Source organism: Anthonomus grandis, chromosome 4 (assembly GCF_022605725.1).
Source record: "Anthonomus grandis grandis chromosome 4, icAntGran1.3, whole genome shotgun sequence".
Lineage (NCBI taxonomy): Eukaryota > Metazoa > Arthropoda > Insecta > Coleoptera > Curculionidae > Anthonomus > Anthonomus grandis.
The window spans coordinates 5,156,889-5,180,252 of record NC_065549.1 but is presented as its reverse complement, the minus strand read 5'-3'; the positions used below and the strand labels follow the sequence as shown (position 1 = coordinate 5,180,252).

General features: G+C 31.5%; 1 protein-coding gene across 6 annotated transcripts in view; it reads right to left on the bottom strand.

The window, feature by feature from the left end:
* LOC126734802 (inositol hexakisphosphate and diphosphoinositol-pentakisphosphate kinase) overlaps positions 1-23,364 on the bottom strand; it is a 61,962-nt gene that overhangs the window by 36,010 nt on the left and 2,588 nt on the right. For 4 of the 6 annotated variants that reach the window (XM_050438544.1, XM_050438542.1, XM_050438539.1 and 1 more), the window contains 8 exons: positions 23,204-23,358; positions 16,822-16,923; positions 16,566-16,764; positions 12,023-12,296; positions 11,778-11,966; positions 9,172-9,257; positions 6,740-6,880; positions 2,692-2,926 (listed from right to left, as the gene is read on the bottom strand). In XM_050438544.1, coding sequence (XP_050294501.1) covers positions 2,692-2,926; positions 6,740-6,880; positions 9,172-9,257; positions 11,778-11,966; positions 12,023-12,296; positions 16,566-16,764; positions 16,822-16,923; positions 23,204-23,358 — 1,381 coding nt within the window. The remainder of the gene's footprint in view (positions 1-2,691; positions 2,927-6,739; positions 6,881-9,171; positions 9,258-11,777; positions 11,967-12,022; positions 12,297-16,565; positions 16,765-16,821; positions 16,924-23,203; positions 23,359-23,364) is intronic. The other 2 variants (XM_050438541.1, XM_050438540.1) reach the window with 2 other exon arrangements.

The window sequence follows — 23,364 nt, the reverse complement described above, 5'->3', positions numbered from 1 at the left end:
AATGGATGTCTGTGCAGCTCCTTAGCAGCAACAAACATTCTTTTTTTAAATTTTTCTCATTAAAAGGATGCACCCACCATTTTCTTTTTTTTGTCTTTTTATTTTTTTTTCTATTCCGCAAATACCAATACATTGCAACTACATCCTCGTCTTCACTCGATGACATTTTGAACTAAACTGAACAACTAAACGTAGGAAACACGAAACGCGTATCTTTGGTGGAGCAACTGCATGTCGTCTGAATGTGTCCAGGCGAAATCGTATCGCCTTCGCGTCGCCGTCGCGTATCTTTGGTGGGACGACGGCCTTAGTCTTCCGCCGTTCAAGTCTGATGATGTCTAAGGCCGTCGTCCCACCAAAGATACACGACAGCGACGCCACATCTCCGCGATGTCGCCAGCGTGTATCTTTCGTGTCGAACCCATGTTTTAAAATCATTTTGTTCCCACCAACGCTGCGCCGAAGACACATCCAAATGCGTGTCGCCTTCGTGTTGCCGGGAGACTGGACGTGTCAGTTGCGAAGCAACATTCAAGCTGTGTGTGTTGGCGTTTTTTCGATTTATTGAAGTTTTGTTTTTTTGTTTATTATGGCACAACGAAATGCTGAACTGGATTTTAATGGATGTCTGTGCAGCTTCTTAGCAGCATAAACATTATTTTTAAAAAATTTTTCTCAATAAAGTATGCACCCACAATTTTCTTCAGTTTTTTGCCTTTTTATTTTTTTTTTCTATTCCGCAAATACCAATACATCGCAACCACATCCTCGTCTTCACTCGATGACATTTTGAACTAAACTGAACAACTAAACGTAGGAAACACGAAACGCGTATCTTTGGTGGGGCAACTGCATGTCGTCTGAATGTGTCCAGGCGAAATCGTATCGCCTTTGCGTCGCCGTCGCGTATCTTTGGTGGGACGACGGCCTAACTTTTTGAGCAAAACATGTAACCGTTTTAAGATTTATTATATGACTTTTCAAGATCGAGACTTTGTATTTTTTTTGCCTATTTAAAAACATTTCTTCGTTTTGTAGAATTTCATGGTGTTTTTTTTAGAAAAACACTGTATTGTTAAGTAAATGAGTTTTAATTTTTTTGGAATTTGTATTTTTTGCTGTAGCAGTGTAATTATTTCCTCTTTGCCTTCAATTATTTTTTTTTATCCTCTATGGTTTTTCAAAAGAAGCGTGTGGGTTTGAAGTTTTTGGCATTCAGGACAATCCAATTTCAAAATGTGCTCACCTTTTAGTTCTTTCCGTTTACAAGCACCACACTCCATTTTTATTAGCTTTAATAATGATCGGTAAAAACTGCTAGGCGCGGCAACACTGTGATGTTAAAGTCTATTGCGAGCTGGACTGACGTGCATAAAAACTATGCACATTCAGCGACCATTATTATTCTCACAGAAATCTTAAGCCTCTCTTTTACGGGTTCAACTTTTTGCAGAGACTTTGTTGCGCCAACAAGTTACAAGAGATTTTGTTGCCTCTAGGGATGTCACACCATCCAACAAAATTGTAGCAATTTTTTGTCAGTATAGCCAACTTAACAGAACACTACTGGAGGAAAAGATAAAAATACCTGTGCAATAGAACCTATAAGACAAATTAAAATAAAATAAACATTTACCTCTACTTTGGCTTTGGGTTTGTGATTAAACTATTCATTTTGTTTGGATTAAATTGTGTTGCCTAAATTATATTTGTTGCTCTTTTTTTTGGCTGTAGAGTGTAGAGTTAGTATTTTGTTTAAACTTAGGTTAGTATAGTTTTAGTAATCGTACTAATTTTTGTTTGTTCAGTATCTATATTTTTTATCATACTATTTATTTGTGAGTTTTCGTTAGAGATAAGTAAGTGGTATGGATGAAGATACCATCATTGCTGCTACAACCATAATAATAATGATGGTATGTGGTTTTTGCTACTCAATAAGCGTCATCTAGAGTCTACTCTAATGAGAGACTCCATATCTGCGAAAAACAGATTAATAATAACACTATGCTTTCTAGCAACAGGAGAATCTTACTGAAGTTTGCATTCAACAATTTCCTCTATTATGCCTTCCTTACATACTCTATAAAAAATTGTGTCTTTAAATTATGGATTTTTCTATTTATTTCTTCAATAGAGAAAAAATAGCTTTTATTTTTTAATTTGCAATGTGAATGATTTGTCTAGTAAAGGTTTGGATTTGTCTCGTAAATTAGAATTAATATTTGAATGGACTCGCGTTTCCATATAAAACCTTGAGTGTTCGACTCATTTTCTTTAGCTTATACTATTTTCACTTATTTTTAATAAACTTTATAAATTTTTATTATAAAAAGAGGAATTTATAAACAAATACAGATAATATAATGTCAACAACAGCTACTAACAACAACAAATAAGTAGCAACGGAATTTATCTAATTACATACTAAAAAACACTAAAAAGTTACTAAAAATAGCTGCAATTTTGTCGCATGGAAATACAGCTTGTGCTAATTTATAGCGCAAGTTGCAGCAACGAACGTGCAAAATAAGCCCTACAAGTATTTTCAATAATTAATTACGTATTAAGTATAGATTGATTAGTTTTAAGTCTGCAGTAGGCTGAACCACTTGTAGTCAACGTTGCCAGGTACTCAATTAGTTAGAATGACATTTAGTCGTAGAATAAACTATTACAATAGAAACTTACATGTTTTGAAACTTGCTACTATCACAGTCGTTATCCAGAAGGCCGTTGGTGTTGGCGCTCTTCACCATTTGCACCAATATGGGGGTGAGTTCGCCCTCGAGGGCCAACAAGCCCTTGGCGAAGGCCGCGGCGGTCATTTGCACCCTGCCCTCGTCCGAAGCGTAAATTTTCAGGTCGTGACGAAAAGTCGAGTGCAATCGGAGGAGTCCTAGGCCTTGGGCCCCCGCGTATTCGCCTATATATTAAATTGTTATTGAGTCTTTAGAACGGGTACGTTCGTGAGGGAAACACATTGACTAGGTCTCGTTATGATCTTTAGTCATTTTTCACCATATTAGTCTAAAGGATTTACACATTAGACTGCACTGAACTCTATTTGAGCAGCTGAATCAGCTGTATCTGGGTGAAAATTGTAGGCTTATAGTTTGTTTTTAGAAAGGCTTTTGTGTATTAAAAATCCTTTCAAATTTTTCCAAGATACTCCAATTATCAGAGTTTTTGGATTGTAATTGAAACACTTATGTGAGAATAAGTAAGAACTTTTTAGTACCAAACAATTCCTCCAATTATCACAATTTTTATTAAAACAGTTTCAAAAATTAGATAATGCGAGGCCTCTGGCCACGCGTAATAGCTTTTAGTACAATAGCTTTTTAGTACAATTTTAATATACAACTGAGTGACATATTGTACCAAATAATAATAATAAAATTATTTATATCACAAGCCAGCGTTATGGACTCTTTCTATATTGGATAGCATTACTCACCTTTGTAGACGACACAAGCCTATTGATAAATGAGTCGGTGCTCTCAGAGCTTCATGCTTTTAAATTGAACCCAAAAACAAAGATATTCCAGAATCCGTGTCTCTTAATGACAAAATGCTACCTCTGTCAGTGTTTAGTCATGTATTATGTAATTCTTTTACAGTATTATAGTGGTTACACTAGGTAGATGAATTAAGTGTAAAAAATGTGGTTTGAAGTTAAACATTGGCTAGACTAGAACAATTTTGTTTTGAAGGTAATTTTTCCATTAAATTATTTTAATGACAGCTTGAAATTACTTGAGGTAATTAAATAGAGTTGATACTCCAAGTTTTCTCTACTGAGTTTTAGTAATAAGCGTTCTCTGATGAATGATTTGATATATGAACCATTTTTGTGGCTCTAATACTTCTTATCCTAGAACCAGTTTTGAACCAATGTTCACCAGATTTGAAGTTTTGGAAACCATAAGATTCAATTATGAATTCCTTTACAGTATCAGAAAAAGCAGCCTGTAAATGATTTAGGTGCAAAAAATGTGATCCTAGCTAATCTAGAACAATTTTGATTTAGAGGTGATTTTGTCACAATTTTTTTTTTTTTAGTTTTTTTAATGACAGCTTTAAAATTGTTCGAGGTACTTGAATAAAGTTCATACTCACTAAAAAACCGCTTTTCGATGAATAATTTAATATATGAACAATTTTTGTGGCTTCAGTACTTCTTGCTCTAGAAACGCTTCTGCTCACTAAGACCTAATGCTCACCAAATTTGTGGTTATTGAACTAAATTGTAAATTTTGATTTTTTTTTATTATTTTTGAACATATATCCAAGTAACTTCCAAGGTATGTAGGTAACTTTTTCACAGTTATATAAAATAGGACCCTGTAGATGAATAAAGTGTAAAGGAACTTGGTACTACGTTAAAAATTGGGTATGCCAAAACAATTTTGGTTTGAGGGCTATTTTTTCAATAACTTTAATAACAACTTTAAAATTATTTGAGGTACTTAAATGAAGTTTATACTCAATGAAAAGGCGTTTTCTGAGAAATAATTTCATAGATAAACCAATTTTGTGCCTCCAATACTTCTTGCTCTAGAACCGGTTTTGCTCACTAAGACCCAATGGTGTGGTTTTGAAAATAAATTCTAAGATTTTAATTTTTTTTATTATTCTTGGACATATTTCCTGAATAGTTCCAAGATATTTAAGACATTTAAGTAATTCCTTTACAGTTTTATAAAGAACACCCTGTAAGTAGAACAATTTTGGTTTGAGAGTAATTTTTTGACCAAATTTTGTAGTTTTTTAATGACAGCTTGAAAATTATTCGAGGAACTTGAATATAGTTGATACTCCGTGAAAAAGCATTCTCTGATGAATAATTTCAAATGTGAACCATTTTTGTGGTTCCAATAGTTTCAAATTGGCTAAACTAGAACAATTTTAGTTTGGAGGCAATTTTTTCACTAAATTTTTTAGTTTTTTAATGACAGCTTATAAATTATTTCAGGGTGTGGAAATGGAGTTTATATCCGGTGAAAAAAATTTTTCTGATGAATAATTTCACATATGAACCATTTTTGTAGCTCTAATACTTCTTGTACTAGAAGATGTTCATCGGATTTGAGCTTTTTAAAGTCAATTGTGAGTTTTTAATTATTTTATTATTCTTGGACATATTTTCATGTCACCTCCAAGATATTTAAGTAATCCCTTTATATTATTATAAAAAGAAGGCTGTAGATCAATAAGGTGTAATATGGCTGTGAATGGCTGTATGTATGTGAATGGCTAAAAATTAGCTAAGCTAGAACAATTTTTTTTGTTTTCAATTACAACTTGAAAATTCAATGAAAAGGCTCAATGCTCTCCGGATTTGTGGTTTTTGAAATGCAAGTTTTTCGCTTTCTTGGAAGTATTTCCATGTAACTTCCAAGTTATTTAAGTAATTCCTTTACAGTATTATAGAGACTACCTTATAGATGAATAAGGGGTAAAAAATGTTATTTTAGGCTAAAAATTGGCTAAATTAGAACCACTCTGGTTTAGGAGTAATTTATATACAAAACAATTTTGTTTTTTAATGGCAATTTTAAAATTATTTGAGGTACTTAAATGTGGTTTATACTCAATGAAGAAGCGTTTTCTGACGAATAATTTAATATATGAACCATTTTTGTAGCTCTAAAACTCCTTATTTTAGAACCAGTTTTACCCACTAAGACCTAATACTCATAAGATTTGTGGTTTTTATAATAAATTGTAAAAGTTTTTATTTTTTTTATTATTCTTGGACATATTTCCTTGTAACTTCCAAGGTATTGAAATAATTCCTTTACAGTATTATAAAATGGAGCCTGTAGATGAATAAAGTGTAAAAAATTTGATCCTAGGGTAAAAATTAGCTAAGCCAGTACAATTTTGGTTTGACGGTAGTTTTTTCACAAAATTTTCAAGTTTTTTAATGACAGTCTGAAAATTATTTGAGGTACTTAAATTGAGTTTACACTCAAAGAAAAAGCGCTCTTTAATGCAAATTCCATACACATACCAATTTTGTAGGTCTAATATTCTCTGATTTACGACTCAACAATTTTTCTACCAGAAAACTAGCCAACATGTTTCCCGAAAAAAAAACATTATCCTAATACGTTTCAATAGCAAACAAACATGAAAATAATTTTCTGTGGCAAACACAAGCTTGTTCTCTATTGATGTTTGCATTAAACGATAGATGAGGTGTGATATTGTGCTTGTGACTTATTAAAATGAGTTTTCTTGTGCATTATTTTACTAAAAAGGGCAATACGCAATACATATGTAAATGTGAGGTACTTACCGAGGAAGTTACCGGTCTTGGGCATATTTACATAAATTATTAATGGCTTTTTCATTAAGACTGTCGATACAGGATAGGATCTAGGGCTATACAGAAAGTAAAGGAAAAACTGGGAATTTAAGAAAGTCACAAATCCAAAATAAATCTTCCTTAATGCTTTCAGGAATGATTTATTGAAAAAAGTGGATTTTTTTTGAAATTGATGTTTAAAGCCGCCATTTTAACAATTCAAAAGCTTCTAGATAGAAATTAAAAAGATGATTTATAAAAAACAGAGCGTATAGCAAAATAAATTAAAAAATTATAGGCTGTAGCCACCCACAATGGAATAATCTTATCCCTGCATGAAAATTGCAATTTATTCCATTGTAATCGACTAAAACGTGCTAAATTACTAAAAAAAAAAACAAATAAAAGAAGCGTAATACCAACCGGCAAGATGTCTACCTTGTCCGCCCGGGTACATACACCGGAATATCCGGCCCAGTTCTTCAGCCTGAATACGACCGGCCGGGGTCAGTTCTCCGCCCCATTTTAAAATTAAAACGAGCGACGGTTCCGCTGGTTTATCTACTAAAATTTACCAAATTTAATATGAATCATTTAAGTAAAGAGTGACTCCAAGTCAGTGTGCCATAAGTGTACTATTAAGAGTTATATAATTAAAATTACCATACATTTCTCCAGGGTGAAGTACCATTATGCAAAGCAAAATAATAGACGAAGGGTCCTGTTTACTTCACAATCTTTATTTCAAGAATCCCGACGCGTTTCGGTTGTTATTAAACTAATAAATTAATTAGATAGTAAAACTTACATGATATTATTACAAAATGTCTATAAAAAGGTCAAAAAAACGGCACACATATAGCATGACAATACATCAATCTAAAAACATGTCATCACACCGTATTTACAAACAATAACGGATTTTGGTTAAAAAAAAAAATTACATGGGTACTACATTATACACAGATATTTAATACTATTACTAATAGGGACATCTAGGATAAAATGCGGTTAACAGAACATTTTAAAAAACAGTAAATTCACAGGAATGTGGAAACTACTTAAATAAATTTACAATTTTGGCCGCTTCTCGGTAGTGGGCGTTAATAGGTTCGTTCAGACAATTAACTTGTGTATTTATTTCTAGTTTTGCTATTTCTAGATTTTCTAATATATTTAATTTTTTGCTTCTATTTAGGTTGTGCAAAACTTTGAAATTGTCGTCTGTATTAAATGAATGACCTGTTTCTCTTAGGTGCAATCCAAAGGCAGTTCTTTTATCATTAGGCGACTTCTGAGAATTTAAATGTTCTTAATTTGAAATTTCTGCCGGTTTGACCAGCATATTTGGCTGGACAAGAGTCGCATGATAAGAGGTAAACGCCACTGCCTTCTAATGGGCTTACAAAGTCTTTTAATCTTGAACAAAGATTTCTTATATTTTGAAAGGTCTTATACACAATTTTTATATTGTTGTCTAAGGTCTTAAGTAAATTACCTATCCTCAAAGAAATTGGACCAATAAAGGAAATTTTTACATATTCCTTTGAGGTTGGTAAGGATGGATGGTTTGATCAAGGGGCTCACTAGAGAGGGACTGAAATAACATTTTATTGAACTTTTTTCTAATCAAATTATCTAATAAAGACTTTCTGTATCCATTATTAATTACAATCTGATAGATAGTGTTCTGTTCTTTTAAGAATTCCAAAGGTGAAAGAGTGATCGTAAAGAGTCTATGAATTAATGCGTGAAAAGCTGCCAGTTTATGTCCAAAGAAATGGTTTGATTTTGCAGGAATGACATTGTCGGTTTGTGTTGGTTTTCTATATATAGAGTATTGTAAGCTCTTACTTATCCTATTAATAGTTAGATCTAAAAAATTTTATTGAAGAAAATTGAATTTTCGGATTTAAAGAGTTGAGAAAAACGTGAAATTTCTGCAATTCCGCTTTGGAACCTGTCCAAATTAAAAAAATATCATCCACAAACCGTCCTCATATTAAAATCTCGTTGATAAGATTGTATTGTGTGTTAAATAGTTTTTCTTCAAAATCTGACATAAAGACCCTTCGTCTATTATTTTGCTTTTCATATAATTAAAATATTTAATAATTTTGTCGATAATATCTAATAACACTGTTTTTGTACTAAATATTTATATGTTACATAAAATTTAATTAATTATTTATTTAATAATTTATATTGAAAAACAGTGATTTTACAGAAGAATTTGTTACGTATTGTTAGTGTATTGTAAAAAATAAACAAATTATTGTTAATTTTTTGTAACCTAAAAAAGTATTATTTAATAAAATTAATTTTCTTCTCCAAGGCAATTATTTGCAAAAAACCGTTTTTCAATAACATTATCCTTTACCCCCCACCCACCCCACACACTTTACCAGTAACAAAATCTTCTGTAAAATCACTGTTTTTTGTCCGTAATATCAATCAATAAACACTGTGTCTATACTAAAAATTTATAAATAATAGTGTTATTAGATTGAATATTTAGGATGAAAAACAGTGATTTTACAAAAGAATTTCTTACTGGATAAGGGTGTGGGGTGGGTGGGGGGACCAAGGCTTTTTTGTTAAAAAAAAGTATTTTTTTTTGCAGAAAATAACTGTTTTTTGATAATATTACCCTTACCCTCCCCGCACACACATTGACTCCAAGTCAATGTGCCATAAGTGTATTATTAAGGGTTATATGCACAACCAAACCATATTGACGCCTATATGGGCGAAACACACTTTAAATCTTTGACATAATAGGACTTGGAGTTTTCTTTATTTTAATTATTGGACTATTTCATGGAATCGAATCGATATAATAAAACGAGACGTACCATCGTCGGAACTCGAACCTCTCGGTCTGCCTTTCGGTTGATACTTCATTTGAACTTTCCGGTTTATTCCAGAGAAGTGCCCGTACCTTAAATAAAATAGAGAAATTGATGAGAGGTATAATATAATTGTATTTGGCTGTGTTAACAGCCAAGGGTATTAATAATATGGAGATATTCAGTCCCATTGAATTAACTGACATATCCACTTCTAATCAATAGATTGATTTAATATTTGTCTTAAAAGTCTCTTCCCTCTAATATATTAAATAATAAGGCTTTGATGATAATTATGCTTGAAACAATTAGGGAGAAATAATTAATGATCTTAGTATTAAATTCAGACCATCTCAAAATCGTATTAAATGAAAATATCTTGTTATTATGTAAATGATTCTATATATTTAAAACTAAGGGACATCTATATTTCTTTGAATTATTTATTATATTATATTACTTATAAGCTTTAGGAAAAATTTAGAATCTTTATTGCAATGAAAGCTTAAGTTAGGTTAACTTAAAAATGTCGTACTGAGTGAATATCAATGTTCTCTTTGCCTTAAACATTACTATGATTGGCGCAATATCGTTACCCTTATTTCAATGCGCCCTATATTCAATTGAAGGATAGCTACAATTAAAAATAACGCCCCACCTCCATCTCGGTAGTCAAAGTATCGGTATACTGAATAAATAATGAACAACTTGCTGGTTTCCTGCGGGTTAAACTCCTTAATCTTTGCGGGTAAGTTAATGTATACAATATTTTTTCCTATGTGTTGTTGTATAAAATAATAAAATTGCTATCTTGATGGCTATCAAAACGATTTCCTATTGATATAGGTATTTTTATGGAAATTTTCAGAAATAAGAGCATTTTTTACTTTTAGTTCAAAAATTAAGGTCTTGCTCCATTGCCGTAAAAATGTTTTGTGAGTTTATTGCCAATAAAATAACAAAATAAAAAGATACGTAGAAAGTAAATATCTGGATTGCAAATTTTTATGCGATTTTTGACTTGGCTTCCACACGACGATATTTGAATGAATTCGAAAACCCAAACCCAAATATTCAAATTAATATTCAGTCAATAAAACACTGGTATTTAAACAATTGTACTACTTTAATTAGTTGATAGATAGTAATTGATGTTCTGAGCCTTTTAGCAATATTTTAAATATTTTGTGTTAGTGTATAATGATTTTTTTTATATATGTTAAATTTTAAGTATTTTGCTTCCCTACTTGGGTTTATTTATTTAATACTTTTTTACTTTTAGATGTAAGTATGCTTTGTCAATGAAAATTTATATTTTTTGGACAAATAAAGCACTTTTGACTTTATGACACTAAATACTACATCAAATTGAATTAACTATGGGTAAAGATTGTTTAAAATAAGACTCTACTTTAAGATAAACAATAATAATTTTTGTCACAAAAAAAATTTATTTATTTTTAAAAGAGTTCATACTAATGTTACACCTAATATTTGCTCATTATCAAGATTATACCTATTTTTAATGAGTGCATTTAATATAGCCAGTAATTAAAAACCAATGAAATTCAATCCTTTTATATGTTAGTTTAATTACATTTTGATAATGTTTAAATAAGATCACAATTTACTTCAATGAGTCTTATGTTTGAAGTAATTTTAAGTAGATTTGCACAAATAAAAGTAAGATATTTATTTATTTAATCACAAATGTTATTCAGGTGTTACAGGCAATTACAGTACCCCATTAACTCAATGTGTATCCCATTCATACTATGGAAGCGTTTTCTGTATGTCGGGAGTGTTTTTCAACTATCATTGAAATCCATGAATCTCTAAAAATCATGTTCCATTGGGAAAACAGTCTCAGGCAAATTCAACCATAACACTTTTAGTTCTCAGGTCGTCTTGATTTTTGTTTTAAAAGTTTCTTTGGAGTATTATTCAACTCCATTAAAAAAATCACGAAAATCCATCAATTAGAACCTCTTTTATACAAGTTTTTAAAAATCGCATCCTAGAAGAAAGAGTTTCACGTAACATCGATCATAACTCGACTTGTACTTCTCAGATCGACTTGTTTTTTGCTTCAAAAGTTTCTTTGGAGTATTCTTTAACTTCCATTCCAAAAATCATGAAAATCCATCAATTAGACCCTATTTTATACAAGTTTTCAAAAATCGTGTCCTAGAAGAAAGATAGTTTCAGGTAACATGGATCATAACTTGACTTGTAGTTCTCAGAATGACTTGTTTTTTGTTGCAAAAGTTTCTTTGGAGTGTTCCTCAACTTCCACTTAAAAAATCACGACAATCCATCGATTAGATCCTTTTTTATACAAGTTTTTAAAAAATCATGTCCAAGATCAAACACATTTTTAGGTAATTTATGTCATAACTCCACTTTTAGTTCTCAGATTGATGTAATTTTTGTTTTAAAAATTTCTTTGGAGTGTTCTTCAACTTCCATTAAAAAATTACGAATAAATCCATCGTTCTTTTTACCCTAATTTGAAGAGTTTTCATAGTTACTATTCCCTATCAATCCAACAATGACCTCCCAGTTATTTATTTATAAACTAACAGAAAACTATTTATTTATATAAGACTTACATTTCTAAAACTGCTTTCAACTGCTCCAATTTCCCCTGTTTTTCTTCGATTTCCGGATCGGCCTCGTGCTGTTGTATTTCCGCCAAAAGCGACCTCGCAATATCCAAAATCTCCTGAAGCTGCTTGGGCCTCTTCAACTTCACGTGCCCATGTTTAAACCCGTCGTACTTATCAAATATTTCAAAAAATCTACAATAAAACCATTTTTTTTTTAATAAATCTAACCTAAACTGACCGATTCTTACTTCGGATGTCTCACTTCCACTTTCATTTTCTGTTTGGGGGTACGGTCTCCGTGTCTGATAACGGCCGTGACGCATCGCAGTTCCATCATTTTCCCGAATGTCGTCGGGACAATGGGCGGATCGTCCAATTGAAAGGGAACCGACCACGGGATGTGTAACGTGGGCGCAAGCTCCCTCAGGATCATATTTCCCAAGATTTTGGCGGAATCGTCGTAGTATTTGTTCGAGTTTTTTACGAAACTGAAGCCGTTTACGTCGCACACAAAGGATTTACCTTAAAAAAAAGAGTAATAGTTCAGTTCGAAGTGTACCTAAGGAGGCTCTTAAAAGCTTCCTAGAAGGGAGTGTCATTATCGTGGGTGAGTACTTTTAGAAGAAAAAATTGAATTTTTAGGACAAACATTTAAAATGTTGCTAAAGTGTCCACAAAAAGCTCTGGAGAGGAATACGATTCAAATAATCAGAGGATCTATTAATTATCAATCAAACAATGGGGGTGTAGTCGATAGTAGTCGATGATCCCCAAGCCTAGTAGGGCCTAAAAGAAGATTTTTCTCTTTTCTCCTTATCGGTCCCCTGGAAATTTTGAGCAGTATTGGAACAATAACTTCATGAACTGCCTGGAATTAGTAAAACATTTCTATCTCTATCAGGCACTCAGAAAATTTTGAAAAAAAAAATGGTTTCTTTGTATGGAACTGAGGATCAGAGAAGTGATTACATCAACTTCGCGGAAATAGAATTATTCCTATCTTTTCTAGGCTCCTAAAACAAACAGAGATTTAAACATAGAGAGGCTTAAACAACTTATTTCGGAGACATTTAACATCAGAGAATCAAAAAAGTGATGCAATCAACTTTCAACCCTGGAAATACTACATAATTTCCATTGCTTCCAGATAATTAAAGTTGAAAGAGACCTAAATACAGAAGAGCTTGAAAAAAATTGGTTTTGTGAGAATTTTCCGAAAGGATCTACCGACTATCATTACAATGTAAAAACCCTTTTAAATAGTAATCAAAAATTAATTTTAAAATGCCTGGAAGTAGTGAAGCATTATCTTCTGAGTTAATTAATAATCTCTCTTTCTGAGTTAATTGGAAACACAAAAAACTTGTGTGATTCTGAGCTTGGGAGGGAAAAAGTTTCAAGTAAAACTCAAAATTATATAATATTTTTTATACTGATATTTAAACTAGAATTATTTTCTAATTTCAGGCACTACATGCATATTTTTCTTATATTTTTGACAGTAGAGCTGTAGATTTTTTTTTATTTTAGGTAGTTCCATATTTGAATTATAAAAAAAATTTTTGAATTATAAAAAAAATTCCCATTTAAGTTTAAATTATTTTAGAATTCCAGGCAGTACAAGCATGATTTTCTTATAATTTTGACAGTGGAGCTGTAGATTTTTTTAATTTCAGGCAGTTCCATATTTTAAATAGAAAAGTTGTTAGGCTCAACTGCCCGGAATAGCTTCCAACTAACTGAGTCAATAATGATATTTCAATTAGAATTGTTTAACAAGTCAAGGCAGTTCAGTTAAGGCTAATATATTTTAAAGTCCAAGCAGTTCAGTGTAGTTTTATTATCTTAAAAAAAAACTGAGGCTCGACTGACTGGAATAATCAATTGAACCAATAATGACATTTAAATGAAAATTATTTCCAGACAGTACAGGCATGATTTTTCTATATTTGATGCGGTGTAGATTGTTTTTAATTTCACCTTTTTTTTTCAGGGATCATTTCTTTAGTTGGCAAAGAGCTTTCTTTATCATTTTAGGCTCTCTAGTGTTATAGGAAACTTGCCATAAAAAGTCCAGAAACGCAATTTCTAAGCGATCCAATATTGGAGGCATGGAGGAAGAATGGTCCACTTCTGGTCCATTTTTCATCCTTCTCAGATCAAAGAGCTACATAAAGAAAATAACACGTTCGGGTAATAATAGACAACTTAAATGCGGCAGAAGCCCAAAATGGCAAAAAATTTAGGCTTAAACATTATCATCCAATTCTTTTGGGGACAAAATGAATTAAAAAAGGTAGTTGAAACTGTCAATTTAAGGCATAAATGCCTAATAAAAATATTCAGTATGGACCAACTGCCTGTGAAAATAAAATTACTAATTTAATATGGCTTGGACTGCCTGGACAAAATAAAATATAAATATGACTCACAATCGTGTAAAACAATTATTTGTAGCTCAACTGCCTGGAATGATAAAATCAGTAAAAAGCCTAAATTGCTGTAAAACAGTAAAACGTGGGTCAATATTGGAGATAGGTCAAAGGACTGATGCTGTTAAGCTTTAACATTCAATTCGTAATCCGAAATATTTTTTTTTAATTTGTATTATAAATACTACAAAATGTATTTATAATACATACGAGTATCCTGCATTAATATTTCACTCAGTAGATAAAATCTATAGAAATTTATTTGTCAGTAGCTTTTTTCGATGCAAGAAACATATACTTCGTGACATACCGGCTTTACATATAGTCACAATGACATTACTGAATTTCTACGTACTGCATAGGAAAAGAAATTGACAGAAATAGTTATAAATAGTTCTTGGACATGTTAAAAAATAACACTTTGGATGAGATTTTGGAAAGCTCATGGGATTTATTCGGCATGTATACAATTTTTTAAGACCTATTTAGTAAATAGACTTGATATATATTTCTGAAACGTATTATTGTGTGGTTATATTATATTTAGATGAATGTATTAATATTGTTAAATGGATTTGAAAAACATACTAGAAAAATTTCATAAAATACAAAAGACTTGTGTCATAAATGTATTTTTTAAATTGAACATGTTCCCAGAAGCGTGAAAAGAGGGTCCCCGTCTTAAATGTCTAGATAATTAATATTTGTAATCAGTGGGTTTGTGTACAAATGGCGCTTTTAAAAAATTGTTCATACTAGGAATACCTTGGATTTCAGACGCATTAAATAGAAAAGAGTCGTTGTTGTCAAGCTTTTTTGAAAACTTACTAAGACCAGAAGTGGCAAAATGCTTCGGCAAAGCAAAAACATAAAAAAAAAAGGATCCTATTTATTTTTACATTTTTAAATTCTACGATCTATTTTAAGCATTTTTTAATAAAAGCACTATGGAATTTAAACTATTTTTGAATTATTGACGATGAAAAAGTCCCATTTTGGCTTAATTAATAAAAATATTTAGACTAACATACCCAATCTGGACGTATTAGGTTTTATCACTTATAATTTAAATGTTCTTCACTATTTTCGATAACTAATAGAATTGAGAAACTGAAAGTATAACTTGAGGTTATACTTTCAGTTTCTTAATTTCCTAATTTTTATTTTTCACTTTTCATAACATTTTCTATTTTTAGTTTGATATGCCACATTCAAAATACGTTCCACAATGGCCCAAAGGTAGATATACAAAAGGGAAAGGTCCGGGCTTTTTATTATTTAAGGGCAATTCTTGTGAAAGATTTGCAATTTGATTTTTGAAAGAAAATAATTTTACTGGAGACGAGTTAGGACCCAAAATTTTATAATTTTTTATACCACACCAAATATGAATAGAACATGTGGCATTTATTTCATTCGTATTTAATAAATTAATTAGTATTTCTTGACTGTTTACATTATACAACACTTTATAACTTATTATGCTAACCTAAAATTATATAATGCAGTCTCTTGAGCGTTGTAAGAGAAATTTTGATTTAATATTTGTTTACAAAGTTGTACATAATTTAACTGAATCCACATATGTATTGGATGGAGTATTTTTTAATAGTACAGTTCCTATATTGTTGGAAATAGACCTTCTTCTAATGCAACCAGATATTCTAAGAATTTATCGAATTCTCCAATAACTGGGTGAACAGGTGCATACAATAAGTTTTTGTTTTAATTGTTTTAAAGGGCACTTACGACGGATTGCGAATTGAGCTACTTTTGCATTTATATTTGGCTTGGCTCTTACTTCTTCTGCTCTACAAATAATGGTATTTATTTTTGGTAACAGATACCATGATATCAACAATTTTTTTTAATAGAACCTGTTGATGCTTTAGTAAAAGATATTACTCACGATTGTAGAAATAAATGTAAACAAGTACATTCGACAATCAGTTTCCACTTTATTTGTACATTGATGTTCTAAACGCAAAATCTACTATTAAATCAAATGCCCGTGGGTCTGATAGCATAACGATCCAAATGACTAAACCCTGTTGCCCAGTTATAATACCTTTCCTTACACATCCTTTTAATGAATGCATTCTGAATGGCTAATACCCTAATCAGTGGAAATGATATGTAAAATATAGTCAAACCTCTATTTTATTACACGTTCTAGATGTTTGTATAAAGCAGCTGATAGGGGCTACCAGTTTTCTTCTTTTGTAATATATTGTGCCTTCTGGTAATTAGGCAGCTATGTCGGTCTATTAGAGAGCCATGTTTGTAAATAAATATTTACTACGAATTAATTTAAAGCTACTCCCCGCCTTGTACAATATATAAAGACTGTTTAACTTACCGTTGGCCCTAAGCAAATCAAACCCACAAACGGCCTGTTTAAAAGCCAAACAGACCTTCCTAGAAATTAGCTTTTCAGCATTACTTAATATAACCGGATAGCGGATTTCTTTTCCCTCCCTGTCCCGTTCCACTTTACCATCGAGGGCGGGCGATTTTCTGGCCTCTGCGTGTGCGTAATCTGGTCCCACTGTATAAACCTAAAAAGAGCGATTAATATGCCAACAAAAAGAAAATCTACAATGCTTCGGGCTTACCTTTACATCAGTACCATCGGTAGGCATAAAATCCTCGTAAATGAAACTTCCAGTTTTTCTTACGCGGGATTCCGGGGAATAAACGCTGCTACGACTGCCGATCTATAAATAAACGGTTTAATAACCGCACCAAGAAACAATTATGGAATAATAAATTTGTATTAGATAAGAAGTTTTGTTAATGTGGCATTTTAATGGCGGTGATAATTCTGTTATAAAATTATGATGATTTAAGCATAAATAAGGAAGATTATCAAAGAAACAATTATTTTCAAACGTTTTTATTTATTGAATCTTGATTCGGTCTGATGATGCCATTAAGGTGAAATATGCTGAAGTAAGGAAAGTTATGTGAAACTTCAAAGAAACTTTAAAAACAAAAATCAAGTCTGTCTGGGGACAATAAATAAAGTTATCACCTTAGTTAACTAAAACTGTCCTTCGTCTTAGACCTGATTTCTAAAAACTTCTATAAGAAAAGTTATAAAGCATGGATTTTTATAATTTTTTCAATAGAAGTTAAAGAACACTCCAACAAAACTTTTAAAACAAACATTAGTCCAAGCTGAGGGCTAAAAGTGGATTTATGACCCAAGTTATCTGAAACTGTTTTCCTACTGGGACATGATTTATAAAAAAGGTTCTAATGCTTGGATTATTGTGATTCTTTCAGTGAAAGATGAAGAACGTTCTAGAGAAACTTTAAAAACAAAAATCAAGTCTGTCTGGGGACAATAAATCATCTACGCCCATTGATCATATCTATATGAATAATGAGTTTAAAGCCATAGAAATACAGAGAAATTTTCCTGTAATGACTGACCAGGAAGTTATTGGAGTACAAATTTGCATTGATTCTTTCAGGTATAATGAACTGTAGACTTTCAAAAGGGGGAACTGGTGGGCCCGAATTGGAATTACACCTCGACAGATGTGAATATTGTATAAAATGATTTTATAAGCATAATACAAACAGCTTTAGATAAGTTTGCGCCTGAAAACAGGTATTCTATAAAAAAATATCCATGGATTAATGCGACGGTTCAAGAGGTTCAACGGGAACGAAACTTGGCTTATAGAAGATTTTGCTTTACAAAAATCGATTCTGACTGGAAAAGCTATCCAAAAACTCGAAGAAACAAAGTAACCTAAGTAATGCGTACTAAAAAACTATGGCAATAAAGTTCAATCAATCTAAAGGTGATAGTCGCAAGATGTGGAGGATTCTAAAAGGTTTACTGGGAAATAACAAACAATCTGTTGATTATATGGATGTTGATTTCGTGACATACACAGGCAGTATAGAGGAAAACTTTAATCAATTTTATTCAGATAGCTTACAAGATATTAAGTATTGAAACAATAGAATCTAATTCTGCGAATATACAAATTTCACATTTTAAAAATGTCAGTCTGTCACAACTGAAAGAGACAGTTTTTGAATTAAAAAATTCAAAAAATTAGTGATAATGTGCTAAGTGTGAAATTAGTAAAAGATTTATTTATTTATTCATTGGATACCCTTTATTGCATTTAATTAATTCGTGCCTATCAACTGGAATAATTCCAAGTACTTCAATCCCGTAGGACGCTATTTTAATATTTTAAACTCGTAACTATAAAGAGTCTATCTGGCATTAATAATCATACTGTCTATACATCTTTCTCTAAGGCTTTAATTCCAGTGAATAAAAAACTATCAGATATCGTCTAATATTGTTTCTTTTCTACATATGGGTAAGTTTTAATTAATCATTGAAGGATGATAGCTATTATAATATGAACTCTTTATATATAATTCCAATACCAAAGGTAACCACTCCAAAGATTCCTGCAGATTTTCGACCAATAAATTAATAGCCTGTCATTGATAAAATTTTGGAGACTATTGTATGCCTGTATGCCACCAGTTGAGACAATACCTTGAACAACATAAACTGTTATATATTGGACAGTCAGAGTTCTGATTTATTTGAAACTGTTTTCCTACCCGGAAGTGGTTCCTAAAAACTTGTATAAAAAAGGTTTTAGTGCATGGATTTTTGTAATTTTTTCACTAAAAGTTAAAGAACACCCCAAAAAAACTTTTAGAACAAAAATGAATCCGATCTGAGAACAACAAGTAGAGTTATAACCCAAGATACCTGGAACTGTTTTTCTTCTTGGAGATGATTTTTAGAACCTTGGATTAAAAAACTACTAATGGATGAATATTTGTGATTTTTTCAATGAAATCGGTACCAATTCCCACAAGATTATTTAGAGAAAGTTAGTTTTGTAACACTTGTGTCGTTGGATTCATCCAATAACAAACTATATCTACAAAAACCAGTAATTACAGATTTTAACAAATCTTTTTGAAAATGGGGGTAAAATACATTTCTTATGATCCCGCTGCATTTTGTTCTGTGTATTTTTAAATTTTTGGCGGACACATCCTGGAATGTACTTTTACATAACTCGCCAAGATGGTCTATGGGTAATATAGACGAATGCACACAAACAAATAACGATAATTTTGCCTCTGCAGTCGCTGAAGGGTTATCCTTATTCATTTCTTTTATATACACTTTTTTTTATACCGGCAAAATTTATTTTTGATTGGACCCCAGATCTATTCGGTGCAAATGGTTCAGCTGCCTTGACATGTTTAAGGGATGCCAAATGTTTTTTTTATATCGGATAGCTTTGCAGAAAAATCAGATTTACAATATTTGCACCTTGCACTAACCAATTTCGAAATTGAGGAAAACTTTCCTCGCGAAAATGTTGGAAATATTTTGTCTTAGGTTTTTCGGCCATTTCTAAAAAGTAAATCGATATGTTGTAACCTGATTGATGGTAACCATAGAAATAATTTTTTAATAGAGAATTAAATAATAAAAATTTAAATATGTATGTTACGGATAAAATGCACTATTTGAATAAAACGCAATATCTTTATAGTACTTTAATTGCTTAATTAGATAAGAAATAAGAATATAATAAAAATTATATTTAAAAAAAAAAACGACAATGCCAGTCTTATGTCATCATAACCCAAACCAAGACAATATTTACTAGAATTATCCGGCTAAAACGCAGTGTTTCCAGATTTCGCATTTCACCCATAACGTACCTAACACTTGAAACAATAACAATAACAATGAAACTTACCAGTTATTCTGTTTTTAAGCAGAAAACAAACAATGTAAAACAATAACAACAAAATTGCAAAGAACTAAACAGCATAACCTAATAACGTAACTCTGACCTGATAAATTATGTTTCTTCTTTCCCAATAAGGCAAGTTACGAACTAAAGACAATCCCCGAGAACAAGGGAATCCCTGAGATCTGAATTATACAGCCAATAGGAGTTCGAATATATCAGTCGACAAAGCAAGCAAAGGCAATTTTGCCTATTACTAATAAATCGATTTGTAAAAACAATAAAATTATTCTAATTTATTGTTTAAAAGGACAGTTGCAGTTAATACGCTAAATTATGTTTTTTGCCCCAGGTAAATCTCAGTTTTCCGCTAAAAAATCCGCTAGCCGCAATAAGCAATTTTTTTCCGCCAATGCAAATGTAATTACGCCAAATCTAGCGGAAATTCCGCTGAGTTGGCAACACTGCAGTGAAGTTTATGGTTTAAAACAATTCATATCAGAGCCGACAAGAGTGTCTGATACTTCTATGTCCCTGATTGATTTGATTTTTTCTAATATTGACCTCATGGAGGCTTGTGGTGTTAGGGATGTTGAGGTGTCGGATCACTTGTTGGTTTTTTGTGAAATTAATTTTAATATTTCTGTACCACAACGCTTTAGTTTTACATATAGAAACCTTTATAATATTGAACATTTACGTTTTCAGTCTGATCTGGAGTTATTGCCATGGCATAGTATGTATATCATGCCTGAAATTGACTATAAGGTTGATTTTTTCACACAGTCGATACTTAATATCCTAGTCATACATGCGCCAATTAAGAGGGTTAATAATAAAAGAAAACCATATAACCCCTGGATAATCCCCAACATCAGGTTTATGCAAAAGCTTCGTAATAGGTCTCTAAATAAGTTTAGAGCTAGTAAAGATCGGGAGGACTGGAATACGTATAAACAGTATAGAAATATTACAACGTCTGCGATTCGTGCAGAGAAAAAAGCATATTTAACCTATAAACTTGGCATTTGTAGTAATAGAGAAATTTGGAGTGAGTTGAAAAAATCAATATTTCTAAAAAATCTAATTTACAGCTTCCTATATCATTACAAGATGTTGAAAAACTTAATGGTTTTTTACTAATATAAATAATAACAACAATAAGCCTAATACCGATTTTATAATTTTTTTTTTAAGGAACACAGAATTTTTCCTAAGATATACGATTTTATGTTTAATTTAGTAGACCAGGATTTAGTAGAAAAAATTCTTCAAACTATAAAAAGCAAGGCATTTGGATCCGATAATTTAAATATTACTATTGTTATGCTTTGCTGTCCTGTGATTATTAACCCTCTTACCCACATTATAAATTATTGTCTAGAGAAAAGCTATTTTCCGGAAAAGTGGAAGGAGGCCAATATAATTCCCTTACCTAAAATTAAAAATCCCACGGAGTTCAACAATCTTCGTTCTATTTCTATACTTTCTGTTCTTTCGAAAATTTTGGAAAAAATTATGGAGCGCCAAATTCTTGATTATTTAAATAGCAATAATCTCATCCCAGAATATCAGTCTGGGTTTCGTAAGGGCTATAGCTGTGTCACTGCGTTTTCTCAAGTTACAGACGATATATTTCGGGCTTTGGATCAAGATCAGGCAACTGTTTTAATTCTCTTAGATTTTACCAAAGCATTTGACATGGTGAATCATGAGATACTCATATCTCTATTACATTATCTAGGATTTTCTCAGTCGGCCTTAACACTTATGTCATATTTTCAAACCGCAAACAAAGAGTTCTGCTAAATGGAAAAATATTGGAGGCACTTGACGATATTTCTGGTGTACCACAAGGTAGTATAGTTGAAAGAAAATTCGAAAGAAACTTTAAAAAGAAAAATTAATCCAATATGGGAACAATAATTGGAGTTCTGACCCAAGTGACCTGAGAACTACAAGTAAAGTTATGACTCAAGATACCTGGAACTGTTTTTCTTCTTGGAGATGATTTTTAGAACCTTGGATCAAAAAACTACTAATGGATGAATATTTGTGATTTTTTTAATGAAAGTTGAAGAAAGTTCGAAAGAAACTTTTAAAAGAAAAATTAATCCAATATGGGAACAATAATTGGAGTTATGACCCTAGTGACCTCAGAACTACAAGTTATGACTCAAGATACCTGGAACTGTTTTTCTTCTTGCACATGATTTTTAGAACCTTGGATCAAAATCTTCTAATGGATGAATATTTGTAATTTTTTCAATGAAAGTTGAAGAAAGTTCGAAAGAACCTTTTAAAAGAAAAATGAATCCAATATGGCAACAATAATTGGAGTTACGACCCAAGTTACCTGAAACTGTCTTTCATCTTAAACATGATTTTTTTTAAAGCTTGTGTAAAAAAAACTTGTAATGCATGGATTTCCGTGATTTTATTAATGGAAGTTGAAGAACACCCCAAAGAAACTTTTAAAACGAAAATCAGGTCGATGCGAGCACTAGAAGTGGAGTCATAACTGAAGTTACCTGAAACTTTCATTCATTAAAGACTGTAGATTTTTGATTAACATTTACAGTTAATGAAAACAGTGGACAATCTTGTTAGTGAACATTTATTCACGAACTGATACTAAGCTATAACTTCCAAAGCCCTGCAAATGCTTGGTTTTATATTCAGATTTTGTGAAGGTTCTCTTAAAACACTAATGCTGTTATTTTAATTATTCCCTTGTAAGAACCCACCGAGAATACGTCTTAGTAATTTAGTCATACCATTTTAAAATATGGACAAAGAATCTATGCAGAATTAAGATTTGTATAAAGCTTTTTATGTGATTTGTGATATTTTGCATGTACCAAATGACATGCATTTATTTTTTGTTATATTTTAATTCAAGATTAAATTCATGTACCTTAATGGAATCTCTAGTATGGTAACTTTTGGTCTATGGATATTCAAACTCTTCTATTAATACATATTATACAAACAAAATGTATTAATTAGTACAACATTGTAAACAAAACCCCTAAGAATATTTTACTATATTTAGTTCTGTATAAAATGGTAAAATATTCAAAAGAGCCTTGACTTTTATAATCCAATATTACAACCCTGTTTATGTTTTTTTACTATAATTTATGCTGTAATTATTCAAGGTGCTTCAGTGGCTCCATTTTAAGTCTACAACAAAGAACTCCAATAAAAAATCCTTTTTAAATGTACATACCTTCCTGAAAAGCCTTTGACTACCACCTCCGGCAGAAGTAGGATAATAAATATAAATATTATGATCTTCTGCTGAAACCGGTTTCTCCACGAAAGGCTTATTAAACACCACCCCGTTCACTTCTACGTGATCTTCGGACTCGACCAACTCATGATCTATAA